Source organism: Lipophrys pholis (assembly GCF_963383615.2).
Source record: "Lipophrys pholis genome assembly, chromosome: 11".
NCBI classification, from domain to species: domain Eukaryota; kingdom Metazoa; phylum Chordata; class Actinopteri; order Blenniiformes; family Blenniidae; genus Lipophrys; species Lipophrys pholis.
Window position 1 is genome coordinate 3847712 of NC_137631.1, and position 19820 is coordinate 3867531.

At 44.3% G+C, this 19820-nt stretch overlaps 1 protein-coding gene across 1 annotated transcript in view; it reads left to right on the forward strand.

The window, feature by feature from the left end:
- Window positions 1–10133: 10133 nt before the first annotated feature.
- Window positions 10134–19820, forward strand: part of LOC308117025 (integrin alpha-11-like) — a gene marked incomplete at its 5' end in the record, with an annotated part of 54119 nt that continues 44432 nt past the window's right edge. The window contains 2 exons of the mRNA XM_080475616.1: window positions 10134–10182; window positions 19575–19686. Of these exons, the coding sequence (XP_080331742.1) occupies window positions 10134–10182; window positions 19575–19686 (161 nt within the window). The remainder of the gene's footprint in view (window positions 10183–19574; window positions 19687–19820) is intronic.

A 19820-nucleotide genomic window follows, 5' to 3' on the forward strand; every position in this document is an offset into this window, starting at 1 on the left:
TCAAGCTTGTAACAAAGGTTAAGAAGGAGCCCCTCATTGTAATCAGGTGTGTTGCAACTGGGAGACACCGAACACGTGCAGGAGGGTGGACTGTTACGGCCCCTCCTCTCCACTAGATGCTCCGGTTTCTGCTGTTGTTTTTCCTTTTCCAGGCCGGAGGGCTCATCAGCGGAATGAGTCACACCTGGGCCTGTGTGAAGAGTTAAAGGCTTCCCTCCGCCCACACTGGCGGCGTTTTTCCTCTGGCTGGCCTGCCGCTGCCGCCTTCTGTTTTGTTTGCTGACGACCACACATCCATACATACACACACTACTGACTTCCACGTTTATTGTCAGTTGTCCAATTTTTGTAAATGTATACTTTGAAACCTCGTCAGACTCCCTTCATTTGTCGCAGTCTCAGAGCCGGGCTGTGACAGGACACAACCACATGTCAAAAGAAAAATCATTTTACAAAGATGTGTCGAGCAAGCAGCAAGAAAAACCGACAAAAGATGCATGCTGTTGATCAAATTGAAGAAAGGGATGGAGATTAAGCCGACATGTTTGTAGGAACAGTGAAAGAAGAGACATTGGAGCAGCCATGGGGTGACAATGACAGATTGAGAGCTGAGAAAAATTTGAAAAAAAGTCAAGTTTCAAATTGACAATGGAGCTGATTGTAATGTTATTTCAGGTAAAACATTTAAGGGCCGACAGGTGGACAGCATATGTCTCACTGCAAGTTAGTGGCAAACTCACGCCACTAGATGAAGCCATTGGTCAAAACATCACTAATGTGATAGTAAGATGGTCAGAAACACAGATTGACTTTGAGATAATAAAGGAAGACGCTCTAGAGATATTAGGAAGAAAGACAAGCCTGAAGTTACGACTGGATAAAAGACTGTATGGCATGAAGAAAAAAAAAAGTGAAGAAGAAGCACCCAGGCGGATCCCAGTTCCTCTGAGCGACAGAGTCAGCTGTTATCACAAAACAGTCCGAGCCAACCGAGTACGTGAACAGCAAGGTGACCGTCGTCCAAGAAAGTGAGGATTTGTATGGATCCTAAAGACCAATGGCCTCATCTATAAAGGTTCCTTACGTACAGAACAGGTCCTGAAAGATGTGTACGCCACTTCCCACACAAGGTTTGTGATCTAAAAAGATAAAGGTTGCGGCGGGGGACGGTTGGAAACTAGTGGTGCTGATGGTGAGGTGGAGAATTGAAGCCAGATTTCATCTCATACATTTATTATCTTCAGATATCTGAATTATTGATCCACATAATAATAAACAGCCAAGCCGCAGTGTTCTAGATGTTTCTTTAGTGGAACATTACTGCTGAATCAGCAGCACCATGTTCATATGTCATACTTTCATCTTCTAATGATTCAGAGGGTCGGCTCTGTATCATTACAAATGATTGATTTTAAATTGTGACAAGGCGTGTATCAATCAGTCTAATTGCCAAGTAAACATATAAATAGTGACAGCCGTGCATAAAGCTGCACCATGGATGCGCCGGCACTCATTGAAGCTCACCTCAACGGTAGGATCCGGATGGGAAGAGTTTTTAGGGATGGTGAAGATTTCCTGGGCCATGGTGATGACCGGCTCATGAGGCGGTTTAGATTCCCTCGAGCAGTGCTCTTAAGCCCAGTTTCCACAGTGCCCCTTGGTACCGGTGCCGGTCAGGTGGGGGTTGACTATCCGTAACCAGACCCGTATCAGTGCCGCGTTTCCATTACACGGGGAACGGTTTGAAATGTAGGCGGGGTTATGAACGGTTGCGTAATCATGCAGGATGTGACGCCATAACGGGAGGACATTTTCAAAAAAGTTTCCTGATTGCTGCAGAAGAACTGATTGGAAATGGCTGCTTGCTGGGAGAACAGCGGTTGTCACGGACCAATGAGCAGACGGCAGTGTTGAAGCTCCTCCCCCTCATATCCGGCACATTGTGCCTGGTACCCCAAGTGGAGGGGTAGCGAGAAATGGTTACCAATGGTACCGGTTGGTAACGGTTCTGAGTCAGTGGAAACGCACAACAACCGGTTCCGACCTGACCCGTACCGGCACCAAGGGGCACTGTGGAAACGGGGCTTAAGATTACATCTCTGTGGTTTATCTTACATTATATTTTGTGTTTGAAGGAGGATAAAGCAAAGCTCAGCTCAGCCACACTGGGCCTGTACTTCTACATGGAGGTCAGAGTGATCAGCTGGAATCACTCCTTTCAATTCATTGTGCATCGTCCAATCAGCTCCCAGACAAAACCAAACTGTGTCCCCTCATGCTGGACTGGACACAAGTTGATTCCAATAAAATATGTCAACACATCTCCACATTTCTGTAATGGGGATTTTTAATATTTTTTAAATGCTGGTGTGAATCTCTCTGTAGAAATATAATTTTTTTTTTTTTTTCAAGAACAGAAATATGGCTGAATCAAGATGACTCTGCTGTAGCCAATAATAATAGGTAATAAGTAATATTTTCACTGCTTATTGGGAAAAACACTTATTTTTTACACATTGCCAGGAATTTGAAACATGTGGTCACCTCTTGGACCTATTGGTCACGTGACCCACACCAGGGGGGGCCGGCAACCCCTCCCTGGAAGCTGCATTCCTTCCACCATCACAGTACGAACTTGGGTTCCCCACCGCAGGAACCAGAGAATCAAGTGAGCTTCCAGAAGCTCCTTCAATCTCTGTGTGGAGGAACCGGGGTTCAGAACCGAACCTCGCCAGAACTCTGTCCTTCTCTTCTCTCCCCCTCTCCCTCGCTCCCTCCTTCACTAACCTGACTTGTTTCTTGTCTTTCTTTCTTTCTCTCTGTGTAACTACTTAATTACTACGTAATTACTGTAGCCACCAGATACTGCCGCCATCTTTTTTTCTCCCTGACAGGAGGGGAGCAAGATCCAGGGGATCAGACCCAAGACTCCCAGAGTGGAGTTACCACGGTCCTACTACCCGACCCTACCACAGCACCGCGACCCCACCGCAACGGCACGGCCCTTAAACTCCAGACTGAGATTGGTTCATCATCAGACCAACGCTCATCATAGACTTTTCTTGGTATTTGTATTTATCTGGCCTGTCTGCCACTCTCTCTCTCTCCCTCTTCTATTCCTCTCTCTCCCTGTCCTATCCCATGTACTTCTCCCCCCAACCGGTCAAGACGGATGGCCGCCCTTCCAGAGTCTAGGGTCCGCCCCACGGTTTCTTCCTGAAGAGGGAGTTTTTCCTGGTTTCCACTGTTGCTTGTTACATCTGCTACTTTGGAAGGTTTAGTTGGGTTCTGTTGTTCTCTATCATTGTAAGAGCGCTTTGAGATGTTTGTTGATGTGATTTAGCGCTTTACAAATAAAATTGAATTGAATTGAATTGAACTTCTGCCTTCCTGTGGTGGACGTTCAAGGTCATTACACCCATTCACCCTCATCACTCCAGACCTCCTACACACACACACACACACACACACACACACACACACACACACACACACACACACACACACACACACACACACAGTCCACTACTATGTGTTCTTCTAATCAATGGTGTAGGAATGACTTTAACATTGGGGGGGGGGGGGCACATATTGGAAACCTGACAGATCCGTAAATAGTTTGAGCAGAAATATGTCATGAATGAACGACACTGGAATTCTTTTATAAAGCTCTTTTTTCTGAGAGACTCAAAGACGCTTTACTTTGCTTTACTCATTCTGTCCATACTGGACGTTGAAGCCTCAGCTGCCCTGAGAGTGATGGCCAAATGAAGCTTCATGACACACTGTCTTTATTTTCTGAAGCCACTAGGCGGCGCTGTCTGTTCAACAAACGTTTGAAAGTCCACTTCACCGACAGTCTTTCAGACTCTATCTTCAAACCAACAGGGCCATCTAGTGGCAATCTGCACCATCAGCAACAACCACCAACCACTCACTCTCACACTGTATTCACCCAGGCAGTTTGGGGTTCAGTGTTTTGCCCAAGGACACTTCGGCATGCTGGCAGGCAGAGATGGGAATTGAAGATTCAACTTTCCAATTGGGAGACGAGCGCTCTACCAACCGAGCCGTGCCGCCCTGCCCACATTGTTTAGAGACATTTCAGTGACGATGACAAAGGAAGTAAAGGCAGAATAATCCCAGGAGGAGATTTCAACTGTGATTTGTGTAAAGAAAGAAAAAGATCAATTCCCCTTGGATCCTGGACCCCCCAGCAGGACATCCAAAGCAGTTAAATGTGTGTCAGAAGAATTATACTTATTATACAAGTATAAGTTTAAAAAACAAAGTTTCTGTGATACTTGATTCACTTATATATTTATGATAACACTTTAGAAAAGTCTTGAGGAATTATTACCATGAAATGTGAATTCAGACCATGAACCTTTGCACATTTGTGGAAAAACGCTTCTTCCACTAATGTCATATATGAACCAAGGAGAACTTTGCCACACAAACACACACGTCACTGTAACAGCATTGTTTGTTATTTACAGTGTTTACAGCGGCACGGTTTCATTTCTTCTTTTAACAATAGATGCTTTTGTCATTTTACAGTTCATGTTTTTTTTAATAGACTTCATAGGCTTTTATTTCTACTGTTTTTACAGGATGTTTCATGGTTCATCTCCATCACTGTCAGAAATATCATCTCATGTCACTATATCTTCTGTTTCCTTCAGAACATCCACAGTGCTGGCACCCTATCAATCAGTCTTGTTGACATACATGAACATCTGTCTGGATCACATCTGACTTGCTGGCAGGTGCAGTGGACGAACTGCAACACACCTTGAGGAGCAGACTTTTCTGTGTGTTAGTGCAGCAGCTTTCTTATCAAACGCTCTTGTGTTGTCAGGTTGTGGCGTCTTTCAGTGTCGAGGCTCAGCCCAGCTCGGCTGTACCTGGCAGTCCCAGCAGCCTGTTGGAGGCTGCCTCCACCTCCGGCCCGCTGAGGGAGAAGCTCCACACCGTCTCCATCTCCAAGAAGAGTCAGAGTCAGGAGAGCCAGCCAGCTGCCAAAGAGACCTGTGCTGTCCCCCAGAGGTACAAGTCCAATACCCCGTCAATACCTGTTCAATACCCGTCCTATACCCCTTCAATACCCGTCAATACAGACACAGTCTCCAGCTCTGCTCTCAACACACTCCAGCTCTTCATGAACTCTGTAGGGTTCTCACCAGGATTATCTGACAGCGTAGCGGTGGGACCACTATAAGTTAGGCTGGGGTGCAGGTGCAGCGCCCTGGTCGGGGGCCCAGGGGGGGCGATGGCCCCCAGAGGCGCTGAAGTTTTTTGGCTGTTGAAGGCTTATTTGGCAACTTGGAGGACTATAATCAGTGGCACATATTGAACCTTCTGCATAAAGTTTTAGTCAATTAGCAGGACCTTGACATGATTCTATAAGTTCAGAAATAACACACAATCATAGGTCACATTTATTCAGAATCAACAAAGATAAAGATGTTGTGTTCGTAGGACTTAGGTCTACGAACCTAGGTCTTGCTCCCTTCATCCTGCTTCCTCACTAATAAATGCTGTGTGTTTTCCAGTCCGGTCCTGAAGTCTCCCACTCAGCCAAAGTCCAGGGGACCCGTCATGGCAGCGTCTCGCTCCACCTGCAGCGCCGCCCCCTCCTCTTCTTCAGCCGTGGACGACATCGACGACCTCATTAACGAGTTCATGGGCGACTACGTGGAGGACGACATGGACGTCGACATCGGAGAGGACGACCTGCTGCAGCAGCTGTGGGACATGATTGACTGCTAAGAACTGCGTGGAGGACCCCCTCATCCTTCTCCCCCTCCACCCACTTCCATACTGGAAGTTTACATATATTTAAATAGAAAAACGGATTTGCCCCTATTGGTCCGTAACGTGAGAAAAGAAAAACAAAGTAAATAAATAATAATGATTATAATAAGAATCTGATTGGTCAGACGTGGGTCACCTCTATCCAATCAACAGGGGCTGCGTGGTCACGTTCATTCATTTGTTTACATGCGTCACCGTCCCCCCGGTGGATTCTGAGCACGCTGACGACGACTCGGTCGGAGTGAATGAATGATGCAATGTAAAGCGTCTTTAAGAGTTTAGAAAAGCTCGACATAAAACCAATTCATTATTATTATTATAATGTGATGACCACCGCGCCTGACCTGGTCTCTGAAGTGCAGTCTGAGTTAGTCGTGATGAACCAGCCTCCATCACTCCACTGCTTCATACACGTGGGTTTTTCTACGTCACTTGTTAACATATTCAGCTTTGCACTGATTGTTTGGTTTTTTTTTGTTTGTTTTTTGCTGCGCAACTTTCATGTTGGTCCCGAAAGAGCAGACACGAGGCAGGGACGGAGATCAGGACTCGGGAGCAGACGCTACGGCCGTAACCGATGCATTACCGAGTCCCTTTGCCGCGTCATATCGTCGGCCAGTGCTCCATTGCACTGTCCCAGAGCTCTGGTTCCCCGACGCTGGAGTTCCGGAAACTGCCAGTGTGTGCGACGTGATGCTACGCGATGATTAGACTCAGACCGCGTCCACACACGGTGCGCCGGCACGCCGGAGCTCCTTCGAGCCCCGTGTCTGTCCTCGCATCGCGTCCCCGATCTCTGGTCCAACGCGGAAGTTGCGGCTGTTACGTCCAGCGGCGCGACACCAGCGCTGACGGGTTTTTTGTGACACCGCTGTGGCTCCGATGTCACTTCGCCGGGGTGACATTCGGTCTCTCGGAACTAAAACGGAATTTGCGGCTGTCACGTCGCCGTTTCGTGCCGCTCCGGCTGGACTTTGCCGGGCCAGGCGGCGTTCGCTCTCTCGGAACCAACACGGAAGTTGCAGCTGCAGCTCTGTGGCTGCAAAAAAAATTAACTAAACACTAGTGATGTTAACAACAACAACAGAGGATTCATAAGGTCCAGATCTGTTGCAATGTCACATATCTGCGGAGTTCTCAACCCCGCCTACATTTTAATCGGACTTTCTACGCTGCTCCGTTCCGCTCCGTTCCATCCCTGTACTTTTTGTGCGGTGGAAACGGAGCTTTTGCATACATAACTTTTTGTGGAACTTTGCACACTCGTCAGGTACAGCGAAAATTTTGATAATTTGGGGGAGTTACACATGTGGATTGCGAATTGGCTCAACGGCGCCACATGCAAAATTGGAAAAGGAAGCCCCAGAATCCCGTTTCACCAAGAGCTATGAAATTCTGCACGCATATGTAACAGGCCAAGACAGGGAAAAAAAAACACGGCCAAACTGAAAACTCTAAAGGAAGTTGGATATTTTGTGGAAAATTAATTTTTGCCCAAATTTACACATTTTCCAGAGAGAACTCATCCCAGGGGGGGAAACTCCAATCTACCTCAACTTGAGCTCTTTTGATAGAAAAGAGGTTGAAGAGTAAAAGTTATCAAAATCTCAGGCAAACGTTTTAGGATGTGGCCGTGACCACGCCACGAAGTTTGTTTCGCCATGAAACAGGAAGTGCAGTGTAAATCGGCTGAATATTTGACACATATCATCAGAGTCTGACCCTGATCACCAACATGAAGATAACGACCATCGGCCATAGCACCACCTGTTGGACACAGGAAGTGCGTGTAAATACGATGGAATGTTTGAGAGCGCCCTAGTCAATGACAGTAATTCCAATTCATCTGAATATTGGTGTGGTGATAGAAAAGGGTTAGAAAAGGCTAAAGTTAAGTATGGGGGCGTGACCACAACCAACCAAAGTTTGATGTTCGCCACGAACACAAAGTGCAGTATAAACAGCTTGAATACGGTCAGATCGGCCTCAAACTTGAAATAGTGAATCAGAGTCCGGTCCTCAACACAACTATATGATGACCCTCAGTCGTCCCACCATTTGGGGGCGTGGCAGGGGTTAAGCTCGCCATGAAACAGGAAGTACAATGTAAATAGAATGAATGTGAAGAGATTGACCTCAAACTTATTAAGCTGCATCAGAGTCCGAGCCTCATCACAGCCATACAACAATTACAACCATCAGCAACCATAGCGCCACCTGCTGGAAACAGGAAGTGGGGTGTACATGCTTTGATCTGGCTCAAACTTCACACATTGCTTGAGAATCCATGTCTGGTCACAGTCAAAAGACAGTCACAACCATCAGGCATAGTGCACCTGCATTAGCATACACGCTAATTAGCATACACACTCACATATGCCATTAGCATTAGCATACAAGTTAATTATCATCCGCACTAATTAGCATACACACCGTGTAAAATTTCATACTGATCACTGTCAAAAGCAGTGTTGCCAACTCCTCAGTAAGGAAAGTAGCTATTGGCTGTCCTCAAAGTCGCTAGAAGTCGCTAAATGATGTCATCACCATATTTGCGTAATTGGACATTGGCGTGTAATTGTAGGGCACGCTGTCGGAAAGAGGAATAATGTCACGGAAGAGACAAAGTAAGTAAAAAAATATGTTTAGAACTGCAAATGAGCTTTCTGCTGCTGATTCTAGTGTTTTTATTTTTATTTTTGTCATTGAAATAGGCCATCACTTCCCAAAATAACTTCACGCCTCATGCTTTGTCTCGACCACATGTGGTCCAAATGTGGCCCATGTGTATTTGTAAATCCGGTAAATTAATAACATTTATGTTATTATAACAGGGCTCCAGACTGCAAACCATATGAGTACAACTGAGACTGTGCGAGTCACATGCAGTGATTTATTGGATCTGTTCTAGTGTGATTGAAAAAACATGTATATTTACTTGCCACTCAGTAAACCAGCGGCGGCCTTGCGCATGCGCGGTTCCTTTCTCAGTGTGGACGCAGTGTGGTGAGGGTCTCCTCTGGTCTGACTGCAGGAGGGAGGGAGGGAATGTCAGACTGACCGCAGGTCTGTGAATGCTTCAGGACGGAGGACGGGCTCACAGCAGGACCCGCTGCTCGTTGACCACAGTGACTGCAGAACCGTACCTGCTTTCACGTCAGAGTCGCCAAACACACTAGAAAGTCGCCAATAACACCAGAAAAAGTCGCTAGCTCTGTCGCTAGTCGCTTTTCACACAAAACAAGTCACCAACAGGACCTGAAAAGTCGCCAGATTTAGCGAGAAAGTCGCCAAGTTGGCAACAGTGGTCAAGAGACACAACTATTGGGCAAAGCGCCACCTCCTGGAAATGGGAAGTGTGACATTTTTTCAAATATCTGCAGGTTAGGAATTATGTCCACCAATGTGTGCCTAACTCTGAGTCTCTCCCAGAAGGTAGAAGATGTTGGGTCCACCAGAATCAAGAAAATTTATTTATTTATATTTTAAAATATATTCTTGGAACAAACAGACTGTGCCACACACTTTCTGAAAAACACCTGGTAGGAGGAGCTTGGCATACAGAGTGGAGATGAGGTTTGGAGGAAAAGTCTTGTTAAGACCTTGTTAATCTATGTCAGCTTGTGTCTTTCGCCATGTGTTATTTAGCCATTTAGTTTGTGACAATCATTTCAGGGAATTAGTGTAGCTTCCACAGGTTTATATAATTAATGGACATTTTGAGTACCTTTGCCAGAAGACTGAGACCAGACGGAGTGCCCCCTTGTGGTGAAGAGAAGAACGTCGGACCAAGAATCATAGACTTTGATTGGACCAGGAGCCGGAGACAGGGATTGGCCCAGAAGACGCAGGACGTGATGACGTACAGTATTTATTTCATGCTAATGATTTCTTTAACTTAGTTTCTGGTTCAGACAAACTTTCAAAAACACAAATAATGTAGAATAAAGAGTCCAGTGCCACTAAAAACTATTGTGTAATTCTTTATTTTCCTCAGAAGTGTTTCAGCATCTTCCTATTGATACACAAGGCTCCTCGTGCTTAATAACGCAGTTCAGCTGAGCGTCCAGGTCCTGCAGATGGTGGAAATGGTGCACATGCGCATCTGACTCAAATCACGCAGTTCACTTGGATGAACGACTCATAAATCCTTGAGTCAGTTTAAAGAGTCGGGTTTCACATCACCAGACACTCCTCCTCTGTCTCTCTCCCTCATTCTGCCTCACTTTTAACCCGAAATCCACAATCCACACTCCAGCATCACACACATACACACAGGGGCTCTCACTCCCGTCACCTCCAGTCTCCTTCTCCTCATGGATTATCAGCACCTCTTGCTGCTGTGGACCTGCAGCCTGCTGCCAGGTGAGAGAAACACCAGCACACAACTCAGCACTTGCAAAGATCAGCCAGGTGCTGCACGCACAGTGGGAGTTCATATCAGGCTTCAACATTAAAGCAGGAGTGCAGAACCAGGTCTGAGGGCTGTGCGGGCAAGGAGAAAACTTTTCAAACCTTTTCTGTTTAAAGTGGCAATCGGGTTACTTCAGAAAAAAAAAACCCCATCAAAGCATGTTTGCTTTTATCACTTGTCATGTCCTATATACAGCACCGAGCACATGTTGAAGGCTGTAAGTCAAGTGGATAACATCTATGGAAATTTAGACATGATTTTTGATACAGCTGAGGACTGAACATGTGCCACCCTGGAAGGACATTCAGCTTCATTAATAAGCCTTGGATAACTTCTGTGTGGTGCTTTACATGTAATCTGGCAGTGAATGAATCCAGTTATTAGAGTGAGTGTGTTATGTTTGGGGTTTTTTTAGGCTTTCTTTGAAGCGGAGCATGTGGGTTTGTTCGGGCTTAAGATATGTTTATTAGCCTCCGTAAAACTATAAACATTTACAAGTCTGTGAAAGCCTTTAACGCGCCCGTTTACACCAAACTCTGTCTTAAGTAGTCTGCATCCACATGAGTACTCATCAAAACATGGTGATGGAGCTCTAAGGTGTGGAGATAAAAAAGAAAGATCGAACTCTATTAGAAAAATTAGATCTATTCAGCAACAATGACTGAGATGAATAAAGGTTAGTATGATGAGCAACTCAACAATCTTGACTTGACTGATTGATTAATCAATCAATTGAACAATCTTTATCCATAAAATCATCCATCTTCTCCGTTTCACAGGGGTGGTAGTCTGATCACTGTCACCCAGATCACATTGCACTGATCAAGAACCTTTCCTGCGGGTGGTGAGCCCACAGGAAGGCGGACATGAACCCACCACCTTGAGATTGTGAGTCTCACGCGCTACCAACTGAGCTGCCCGGGGACTCTATACAATCAATTCAACTACATATTTACACCGCAGTATAGATTTTAGGCCATATCGGCCAGCTGCTGTTACTCTACATTTTTCTTGCCGAATGGTTAGCGTTGTGCATTGTGACGTAACTTTACTAATGAGCAAGGTGAATACAGGACATAGAAAAGCTGGCAGTTCTATTCCCTGGTCTCTGGTGAACAGCTTCACTGCAAAGCTTGTCTTGATGTTCTAAAATGTTCTGATCTAAAGGCTCCCACAAACACCACGATTTTCGGCCATCTGAGACGTAAGTTCGGATCGTTGGAGAATCATTCGTAAAATCTGCGGTCGCGGCTCGATACCGTCGGGCTGCAGGACGGCCGCGGTATGGGTCGAAGGCGTCCGACCACTATCGGATTGTGTCTGATATGGAAGTCAAAGCGTCAGCTGCTGCTGCAACCTGCAGAATGCATGAAACAACTGCCAGACAGTGTCAGATATTTGGGGCGATTGTAGCTGCTGCTCCAACCTGTAGCCTGTTTGTTTGGTTCACATGGAGTGTGTTTTGTTGGGAAATGAAAGACCACAACAGTCGATGCTAACGTTAAAATGCCAGTAGCTGCTAATAGACGCTAACAAGACTTACTTCAAGTTCTCGTTACAACATTACCCTCCAGGTTGACCTCTCGCTCTCTGAGCCATGACCGTGTTCATATTCTCCTCCTTCTCTGTTCTCTGGATTTCTTTCGAAACACTTCAATGCCACGACGCCGAGGCTCCGTTCATGTGTTTGTTATGGTGCACATGAACACGACTGTGCAGTCCCCCCTCAAACGCGAGCGAGTCAGCGTGCGTGTTCGTACAGTCTGCGGACATGATTATTGAAATTCATCTCGTGCAGTGTGAGAGGCTGTGACTCCTAAAGATTGTTAAAATCTCAGTCTGGGGAAGCCTTCCGATACTAAACAGTGGCTATACATGCAGGCTTTGGCCTGAAGTTGCAGGGACCGTTGCATCATCAATAGAATGAATCCAGATATCAGGTACATGTTGGTCTTTGATTGTTGATTCTTTCTGCTTTGGGTGTTTTTGTTTGGAAAGTTAATGACTCTAATGTAACAATCAGGCAGTTTCCTGAACAATGTAAAGAAAACATGGATTTCTTCTTTGTCAGCTCACAAAATACAGATTTTGTTATATATTCTCCAAAAATAAGAGCCTGAAAACAAATATCATGTTATACATGTGTAAACCAACTAGAAATATATATTTTTTCCCTATATTTTGTCCCCCTTTAAAGTTGCTCAGCGTGGAAGTGATATCTGAAAGCCTCATAATGTTTCCCTGGAGGTCCAGCCTGCAGGCCTGTGATCGCTCTCCCTGTTAGATGATGAGTATTTCTCCAGGAAGTCAATGGTTTTTGGGAGCTTTAGTGGCTTTTAGAATGATGGTTTAACCCACAGTGTAATTCATCACTAATGATGTTGTTGTTTCTTGCCAATGTGACTCAAAGACAAACAATGTGTGCAGCACACTGTTTGTGTTTGAATCACAGCAGGTGGGGTTGTAATCGCGTCTGGAGACAGATGTTTGACCAGGTTGAAAGTCATCTATGAATTGTCTTGAAGGTTTTATGTGATCTGGTGAATCTGTCCGACACTCGTAGCGTGAAACCGCACTCACATGGGACTTCACTAGAACAAACACCATAATACACCATAGTAGAATAAACACTCTGTGAAGTCCTGCTGCTGGCTGGACGGCGTAGCGGCACTTCACAGTCACCACAGACATTGTGGTTTCACTTTGTGTTTAACAGAGATGTTTCTTCAGGGACAGAACAGCCTGATGACATTTGTTTCAAGTGGTTGTACCAAAGAAAACAACATGATTATTTTGCACACTTCACCCACTGAGCCATGATCAAGTTACGTCATCTTTTGTGAGGGGAAACTCTGACGCTGAATGTTTGTGAAAAGACCAAAGTTGTTTTCACTGACAAGTCGGGCGTCTCAATATTTATTAAGCACAATGTTGTTAAGTATTGTGATTATTATGAATTTACACCTGCTTTAACTGAGCTTGTTGTTTAATCTTGATAATTCATAATTGAAGCTGCAAGCATGTCAAGGTTTTGTGCATGTCACCCCACTTCCTCTAAACAGCAGGTGGCGCTATGCCCAATCGATGTAATCGTCTTCAGGCCGTGATCAGATGTGGACCCTCATGCAACGTGTAAATTTCCGCCAGAACGGAGCAAATTAACACGTATGCTAATGTTAGGCCATATGCTAATCAGCGCGTATGCTAATCAGTGCATTGGCTAACGATAACATGCGTGCAGATTAGCGCATGTGCTAATGCAGTGCGTTATGCCGGATGGTTGTGACTGTCTTTTGACTGTGTTATTTAGGCCCCGTTTGCACGACAACGAATTCGAGTGTATCCGCAAAACTTTCTTCACTTTTGGGGGGTCCGTTTACACGACACCAGTTAGCGGATCCACTGTATCCGCAAAGTTTTCAATCCGGCTCCCAAGGTGGAAAGATTCTTTCACGGCGCAAATCCATCCTGCAGAGACTGATGGAGGCTACAGACCCTGTTACTGCTCATGCACATCTCTCCCCCTCCCTCCTGCTCATTCAGTTGTAAACAAACATGGCGGCCGCGTAGTGGTACGACCAGCGGTCCATATTCTAGTTTTATCATCCAGATCAGTAGTTTAATAGTTGAGAATCTCCCTGATAGCATCCGATGCGTCATCAGTCTATGCGAATGTCTGGTTCTCTTCATTTTTGTCACGTTTATAGTGTATTGCTCTCTCCACACACGTCTGTGTAGTTTCATTACAAAATCAAGCAACAGCGCCCTCCTGTGGCCTGGCATACTAACTACACCGTTGTCTCTGTGTCCGCTGCTGCAGTGTAAACGCACTCTTTTTATTTAGTGGATTAGGTGTTGTCACGTGAAACTTGAGTTGTTGTGCAGCCGGTCTGAGTCTGAGTGCACCAGCCTGCAGCAGCAGCAGGTCACGGGCTACAGAAATGGCATCTCGGGTGCATATGAATAGTAGCTCCCATCTCCTTTCCTATCTACTTTTCCTGAACTCCCGGAAGTGTTTAAGTGAAAGGCCATGATATGGAGAGTTCGAATTCTCAAGAAATAAGGAATTAGGAAATAAGGAAAAGAGGCTCAATGCTTCCTTAATAACTTCCTTTAGCATAGGAACCACTGATGTATCCTTCACCAAAGGAGACGAGATCATGCTGCCCCACAATTCCAAATGGGCATTATCACAGGAATGTTCTACTTTCTATTGTTTTCCACTCATTTATACAATTTTGTTACTTTTTATTCATTCTGTTGTAATTCAAGCCAGACGGAGTTCTGTTAAAGAAATATTTTTTTTTATTCTATGAAGCAAGACAGGTTTCTATTAAAGAAAAATACAGATTTTATTCTGTTAATTATGGTATTTTTCAATAAAATTAATTGTTAAATAATTAGTTTTCGATGTGTTCATATCACAAATAATATGCATCTACTCAAATTCAGGTTCAAGTCCGATTGTAAAAAAAAAAAGTTTCACGCAGAAAAATAGAGCTAAGATATATTTCACCACTCCAGGAACGGAGTGCAGTGGCTTTATGGGGCTGTTCAGCAGATGTTATTAAAGCTGATGTCTCATTTAAAAATCAAACAAGGATAAGCGTTGTAGATCATTTGACTTGATAACCCTTAAGTTTGTTCCCAGTGAGCTGCCACACTTATGACTCTGACGTGTTTACAGCTCAGCCAATCAGCACACTGCATTCCTGTTAGTGCTGTCCGGTGTCGCGAGACGTTATCCCTGAGAGCTGTCCAGGAGTTTTCAGGTTTGTTATATAAACGGTGTGTTTCCAGAACACTGTGTCATCATTCAACTTTCAACAAGTTATTTTTACTTTCTTTTCTTGATATTTTATTTTCTTTCTCACCGTTTTGACAAACGTCACTTCCTCAATTATGTTACCTACATTAAAAAAAAACTGTATTGAATCACAAATTCAATAAATTCCTGTATTTTCTTCAGCACCTCTCCAGCAGACCTTTTCTATGCACATTGTCCTGCCAGAGTTCAAGTCTCTGTGGCGTCAGGAAGAATCATTTCAAGTAATTTCAAGCTGAAATTGTAGCGCGAGTGACGGTCAATGTCCAACAAGTTGTTGTGTCCTGCTCCGAGCCATTCTCCACTCCACCATCATAGACATACAGTATATATAAAGGCTAGATGTCTTGTCCGCGCTGCCGGCCAATGGAGTCCCATGTCCGCACTGGTGGCCATCTTGCCACAGGCAGCTCGCTCATCCATAACATTGTGTAGTAGTGGTGCATTTACTTTTTAAATAACCATAACTTGCTCAATTTTCAATCGATTTTTAAATGGTTTTGAACACACACACACACACGCACACACACACACACAGAGTTTATGTCAAATCAATATATGAGCTACAACCATATAGCGAGATCGATTCAATAGCTGTTAAAAAGATCCGGGTTTTGAAACCTCAACAATCATTGTGGTGAACAACAGGAAATAACATGGAGAGCATGAGAGAGCAGGAGAGAGTGGGAGAGAGCGGGAGAGAGCGGGAGAGAGCAGGACCTTGCAGCATTTGATGCTTGGAAGTACCGACATTACTTTAGATGTGGCCCCTCCATTGTTGTTTACATTACTCTGCTGCGCAAAGCTGGTTGTTTTGTTGACTCAGTTCATTGAGATGTCTGCTCTACGCAGCTCCCTGGTCTTCCGATGAGGTGCAGACGCTCCTCTCCATTCCAGGAGAGGAGGAGATGAGCGGAGATGGAGAGGAGTTGGACGCTGCTGTTCATAATGAGAACGTTTTTGAAACGGTGTCACAGAGAGAGGAGGCTCACGGCTTTACTCGGACAGCCGCCTAAACTGCACCCGCAACTTCCGTGTTGGTCCCGCAAATACTGTTGCGTCATTCACAACCCCACCTACATTTAGGTTGGACCGCGCAACAGAGTTGGGTCTGGATGCGCTTTTACTTGCCGTACCGTTCGGCCCGTCCCGCTCCGCCCCGGCACGTACAGCGCAGTGGGACCGCGACTTCTGAGTTCCACTTGATAAAAGTTGACAAAAACATTCGAGTCCACTGTGCACTCTGGGTGGGAAGAAAACTTTAATCTACAGCAAAGACTTCCACCTCAAATCTGAACACATCTGGGGGAAACTCAGTGAGAAAGCCCCCACTGACATGCCCGCTGCGGCTCCCACATCCAATGTGGAATACAGTTACAAGATACTTTGATTTTAACTATTTTATGGTCTATTTTGTTTACATCTATTCAAATGAAGGAGTATACACACAAAAAAAAATGTTTTATTTTATGTGCTGGAATATGAAAAACCGTTAACAGAGGCAATACTTAATACAGAAAATAGGTTAAATGTTCAATGGCTTTCTTCAAGTCAGAGGCTGTTACAAGAAATTACATTTTAAGCTTGATGCAATGTGCATAAAGTTAAAGTATTGAAAAAGAATAAAACAAGTTTTAAAAAAAGACTTTCATTTGATTTAATTCTATATAATGGAATATACGGAACAAATAGAATGAGTGCTTGTGTATCATGTTTTTGAAAAGTAACTGAGTACGATAATCATTAGAGTAACTGATTTTGAAACTTCTGAAATCAGTAATCAGTAATCTCTAAAAACGTTTGTCAGAGGAATCACATGATATCCCGTGATGTACTGCCACATACTGCGCAGTGGAAACCGGTGCTGAAGGGTTACTTTTCTGGAGGCAGTTCGCCCAGTCGAAGCGTCTGCTCGCATGCTGGAGGAAGTGACACAGACGGCGTTTGGCCACGAGCTGCTCCACCAGCTCCAGTCCATAAATCACTCCCATCCTTGACCTGATTCGGCTGATTTCTTCCTGCTGTATCTGATTTGAAATAGAGTTTTCTTTTTTTTCTTTTTTTCTTTTGCATTCAAACGAAGACTGCAGACTTTGTTTCTCCTCAAACAGAACTATTCTGTCTGTCGCTGCCGTTGCCCCAGCTGTGTATTAATCTGTTTTCAGTTATGAGCGCAACAAGAGATGTGGAAAAATTACCAATCAAACCAAAAAAAAACAAGAAAGAAAGTCTGCTTGGCTTTTAAAAAAAAAGTGAAAACTCAAGTGCCAGGAAGGATGAGCCATAACAGATAAAAACTTCAATAGCATGGTGGGAGACTCAGACCTGGAAGAGGGTCGTTTATCTCTGCTTTGGCAAACCGTCGCCTCCCTTTCGCCAACATCGCTAATAAATCGAGCAGGTTGCTGGTCAGGAGTAGATTCCTCCCGGCCACAGAGAAACAAACACATCCCGGAGGCTGACTTCAACTGTGTCAGTTCCTCACTTTTCCACTCCGTTTTTTTTTTTTTTTTCATTTTGCGCCTCAGCAGCCAAACCCATGACTGCAGCCGCTGCACATGCGGCCCAGGTTCGCCAACACAGTGCTCATTTACACAGCTGGAGCAAACAGAGGGAATATTTCAACAGCTCAGGTCAACAGATCATGGGAGGGCGAAGAGTTCACAGCAGACAGAATATTGTACCAATCCCAAAAATCAAACAAGTAACCTGCAGTTGTTGTTGTTTTTTTTAATGCACTAAGAACACAAAGTCCACACAAGAACGCCGGTTCAGGTAAACAAGTGTTTTTTTTTAGATGCACGAAAACGTTTTTTTTTTTTTAAACAAGGGTCCCAGATTAGGGAAATTCTAAAACCCCGGTGTGGCGATCATCTGTGGAAAAAAGATGACGTTATTGCTTTGGTAACTTACATGATCTGCTCCCTTTTTCAGTCATCCTGAGTTTCCCTGAACGCTCCGATGAGGGGGTTCCTTTACATGCCTTGTCATTTAAAGTGACAGGCATGTAACAATATATGGCAAAATTAAAATTTGTAACAATACCACTGAAATCTTATCTGTTCTTCATTTGATCAAAATGCATCTTTGTACCAATTTTTATGACGATAAGCTGATTAGTTTTTGAGGTATCTTGTCAGACAGACAAAAAAACATGGTGGATTTTTTTTAACCTCCTTGGCGGAAGTAATAATGAAGTTAATAATAATGGTCATGCCTGACAGAACTGCAGAAACATGAATTCATGGAATGTGCAATCACTTGTGCCGTAATGGTGAACAATTAAGATTCCAACAGAAAATGCGCTCGCATGGGGCAAACAACTCCATGGAAAATATAGACTGAATATAGACTGAGCAGTGAGGAAGCTCTGCCTGGAATGTTTCTGTTGTTATAAAGTGAAATTGAGCGTCGTGCCGTGCCGTCTGTTTATACTGTCCGTTGAATCAATGTCGTATAATCTCACCAAGTCACACATTAATAAGTCAGTAGTTTTCTGGCTTTGGCTGCGGCAACAGTGCTGCTTTTAGCCTGGTGGATGTGTTTTAATTCTTCATATTTTCATGGAATTATTGCTCCTCTGTGGTAAAGTGAGCTGCAAACTCCACCCCTTTCATGTGAATGTTCACTGATCCTGAAGGGAATAATTTGGGTTAAACTACCGAGTTTGTTAACACTTATCAGGATGGTGCATTGCTGGCTAAGTTAACCAGAAAACAGAGAGATATCCTGGGTATATTTATCGCGGGTCGTAGTATAGGCTCCTGATGTGCACGTTTCAGAAAGCTTTCCCTGTTTACATGCAGAAGTAGTCGTGGGTGTTAACTCTGGAACTCTGGAAATACTTTTCGAGCATGTTCTCACTTCAAAACATTTTAGTCCACGTCGGGATTCATGGCAGTTTAATGTATTTTTGCTCTGTGCTCCATCTCCTCCCATAATTTCCCTTGATTGTTGTCAGATGTGCCTCGGTTCTCTGTGTTTACATGTGCTGTCAATTCATCTCTTCACTTTGCCTGTTGTGCCTCATTTCTGTCCCTCGTTTCTCTCTTCCTCTTTTTCTCCTGGTTGTTTGGATCCGGATGGTCTTCCCCTTTCCTTTTTATTAAGAAGCATTCTTTGTTGATTTACTCTTCACTAAAGATCTGTTTTAGTTTTGATTTGGTGTGTTCTAGTTTTGTTCAGCCGGTGATACGAACCGGGTAGAACATAGCCGGGTTATCTCTCCGTTACCTGGACTGACAGAGCCAGCTTGGAAAATCTAAAACACACCATTGATCATCACTGCCTGTCTCTCCACACATTGCTCATGGGTCTTTCTGTGTGTAGGGATCTGAACTTACAGCCCTATGCTGCGGAGTCACTGAACTTACACTGTTAAAGTGATTCAGTGACATTTACTGGATCCAGTGAGTGCAAAGCGAAGATCTTGATGGTCAATCTGTTTTTTAACTGTTTTTGAGTAATGCTTTATATCCTGTGTATACCCTCATGACTCAACCTGTTCTTCTATTCCAGGTCTTCAACTCGGCTTCAACTTTGACACAAAGAAGTTTAAGATCTTCTCTGGATCTAAAGAAGCCCAGTTTGGATACACGGTCCAGCAGCATGAAGCCGGAGGTCGGCAGTGGTGAGAAGAGACATTCATTTCATTTATCTTTATTCCTAAAAAGCTGTAAGATATTATTTCATCTCTATTCTCTTGATCCTGCATGTTCCTTTACTGTGGCTGGCTTAAGAATAACAGACCTGAGATTATTATGA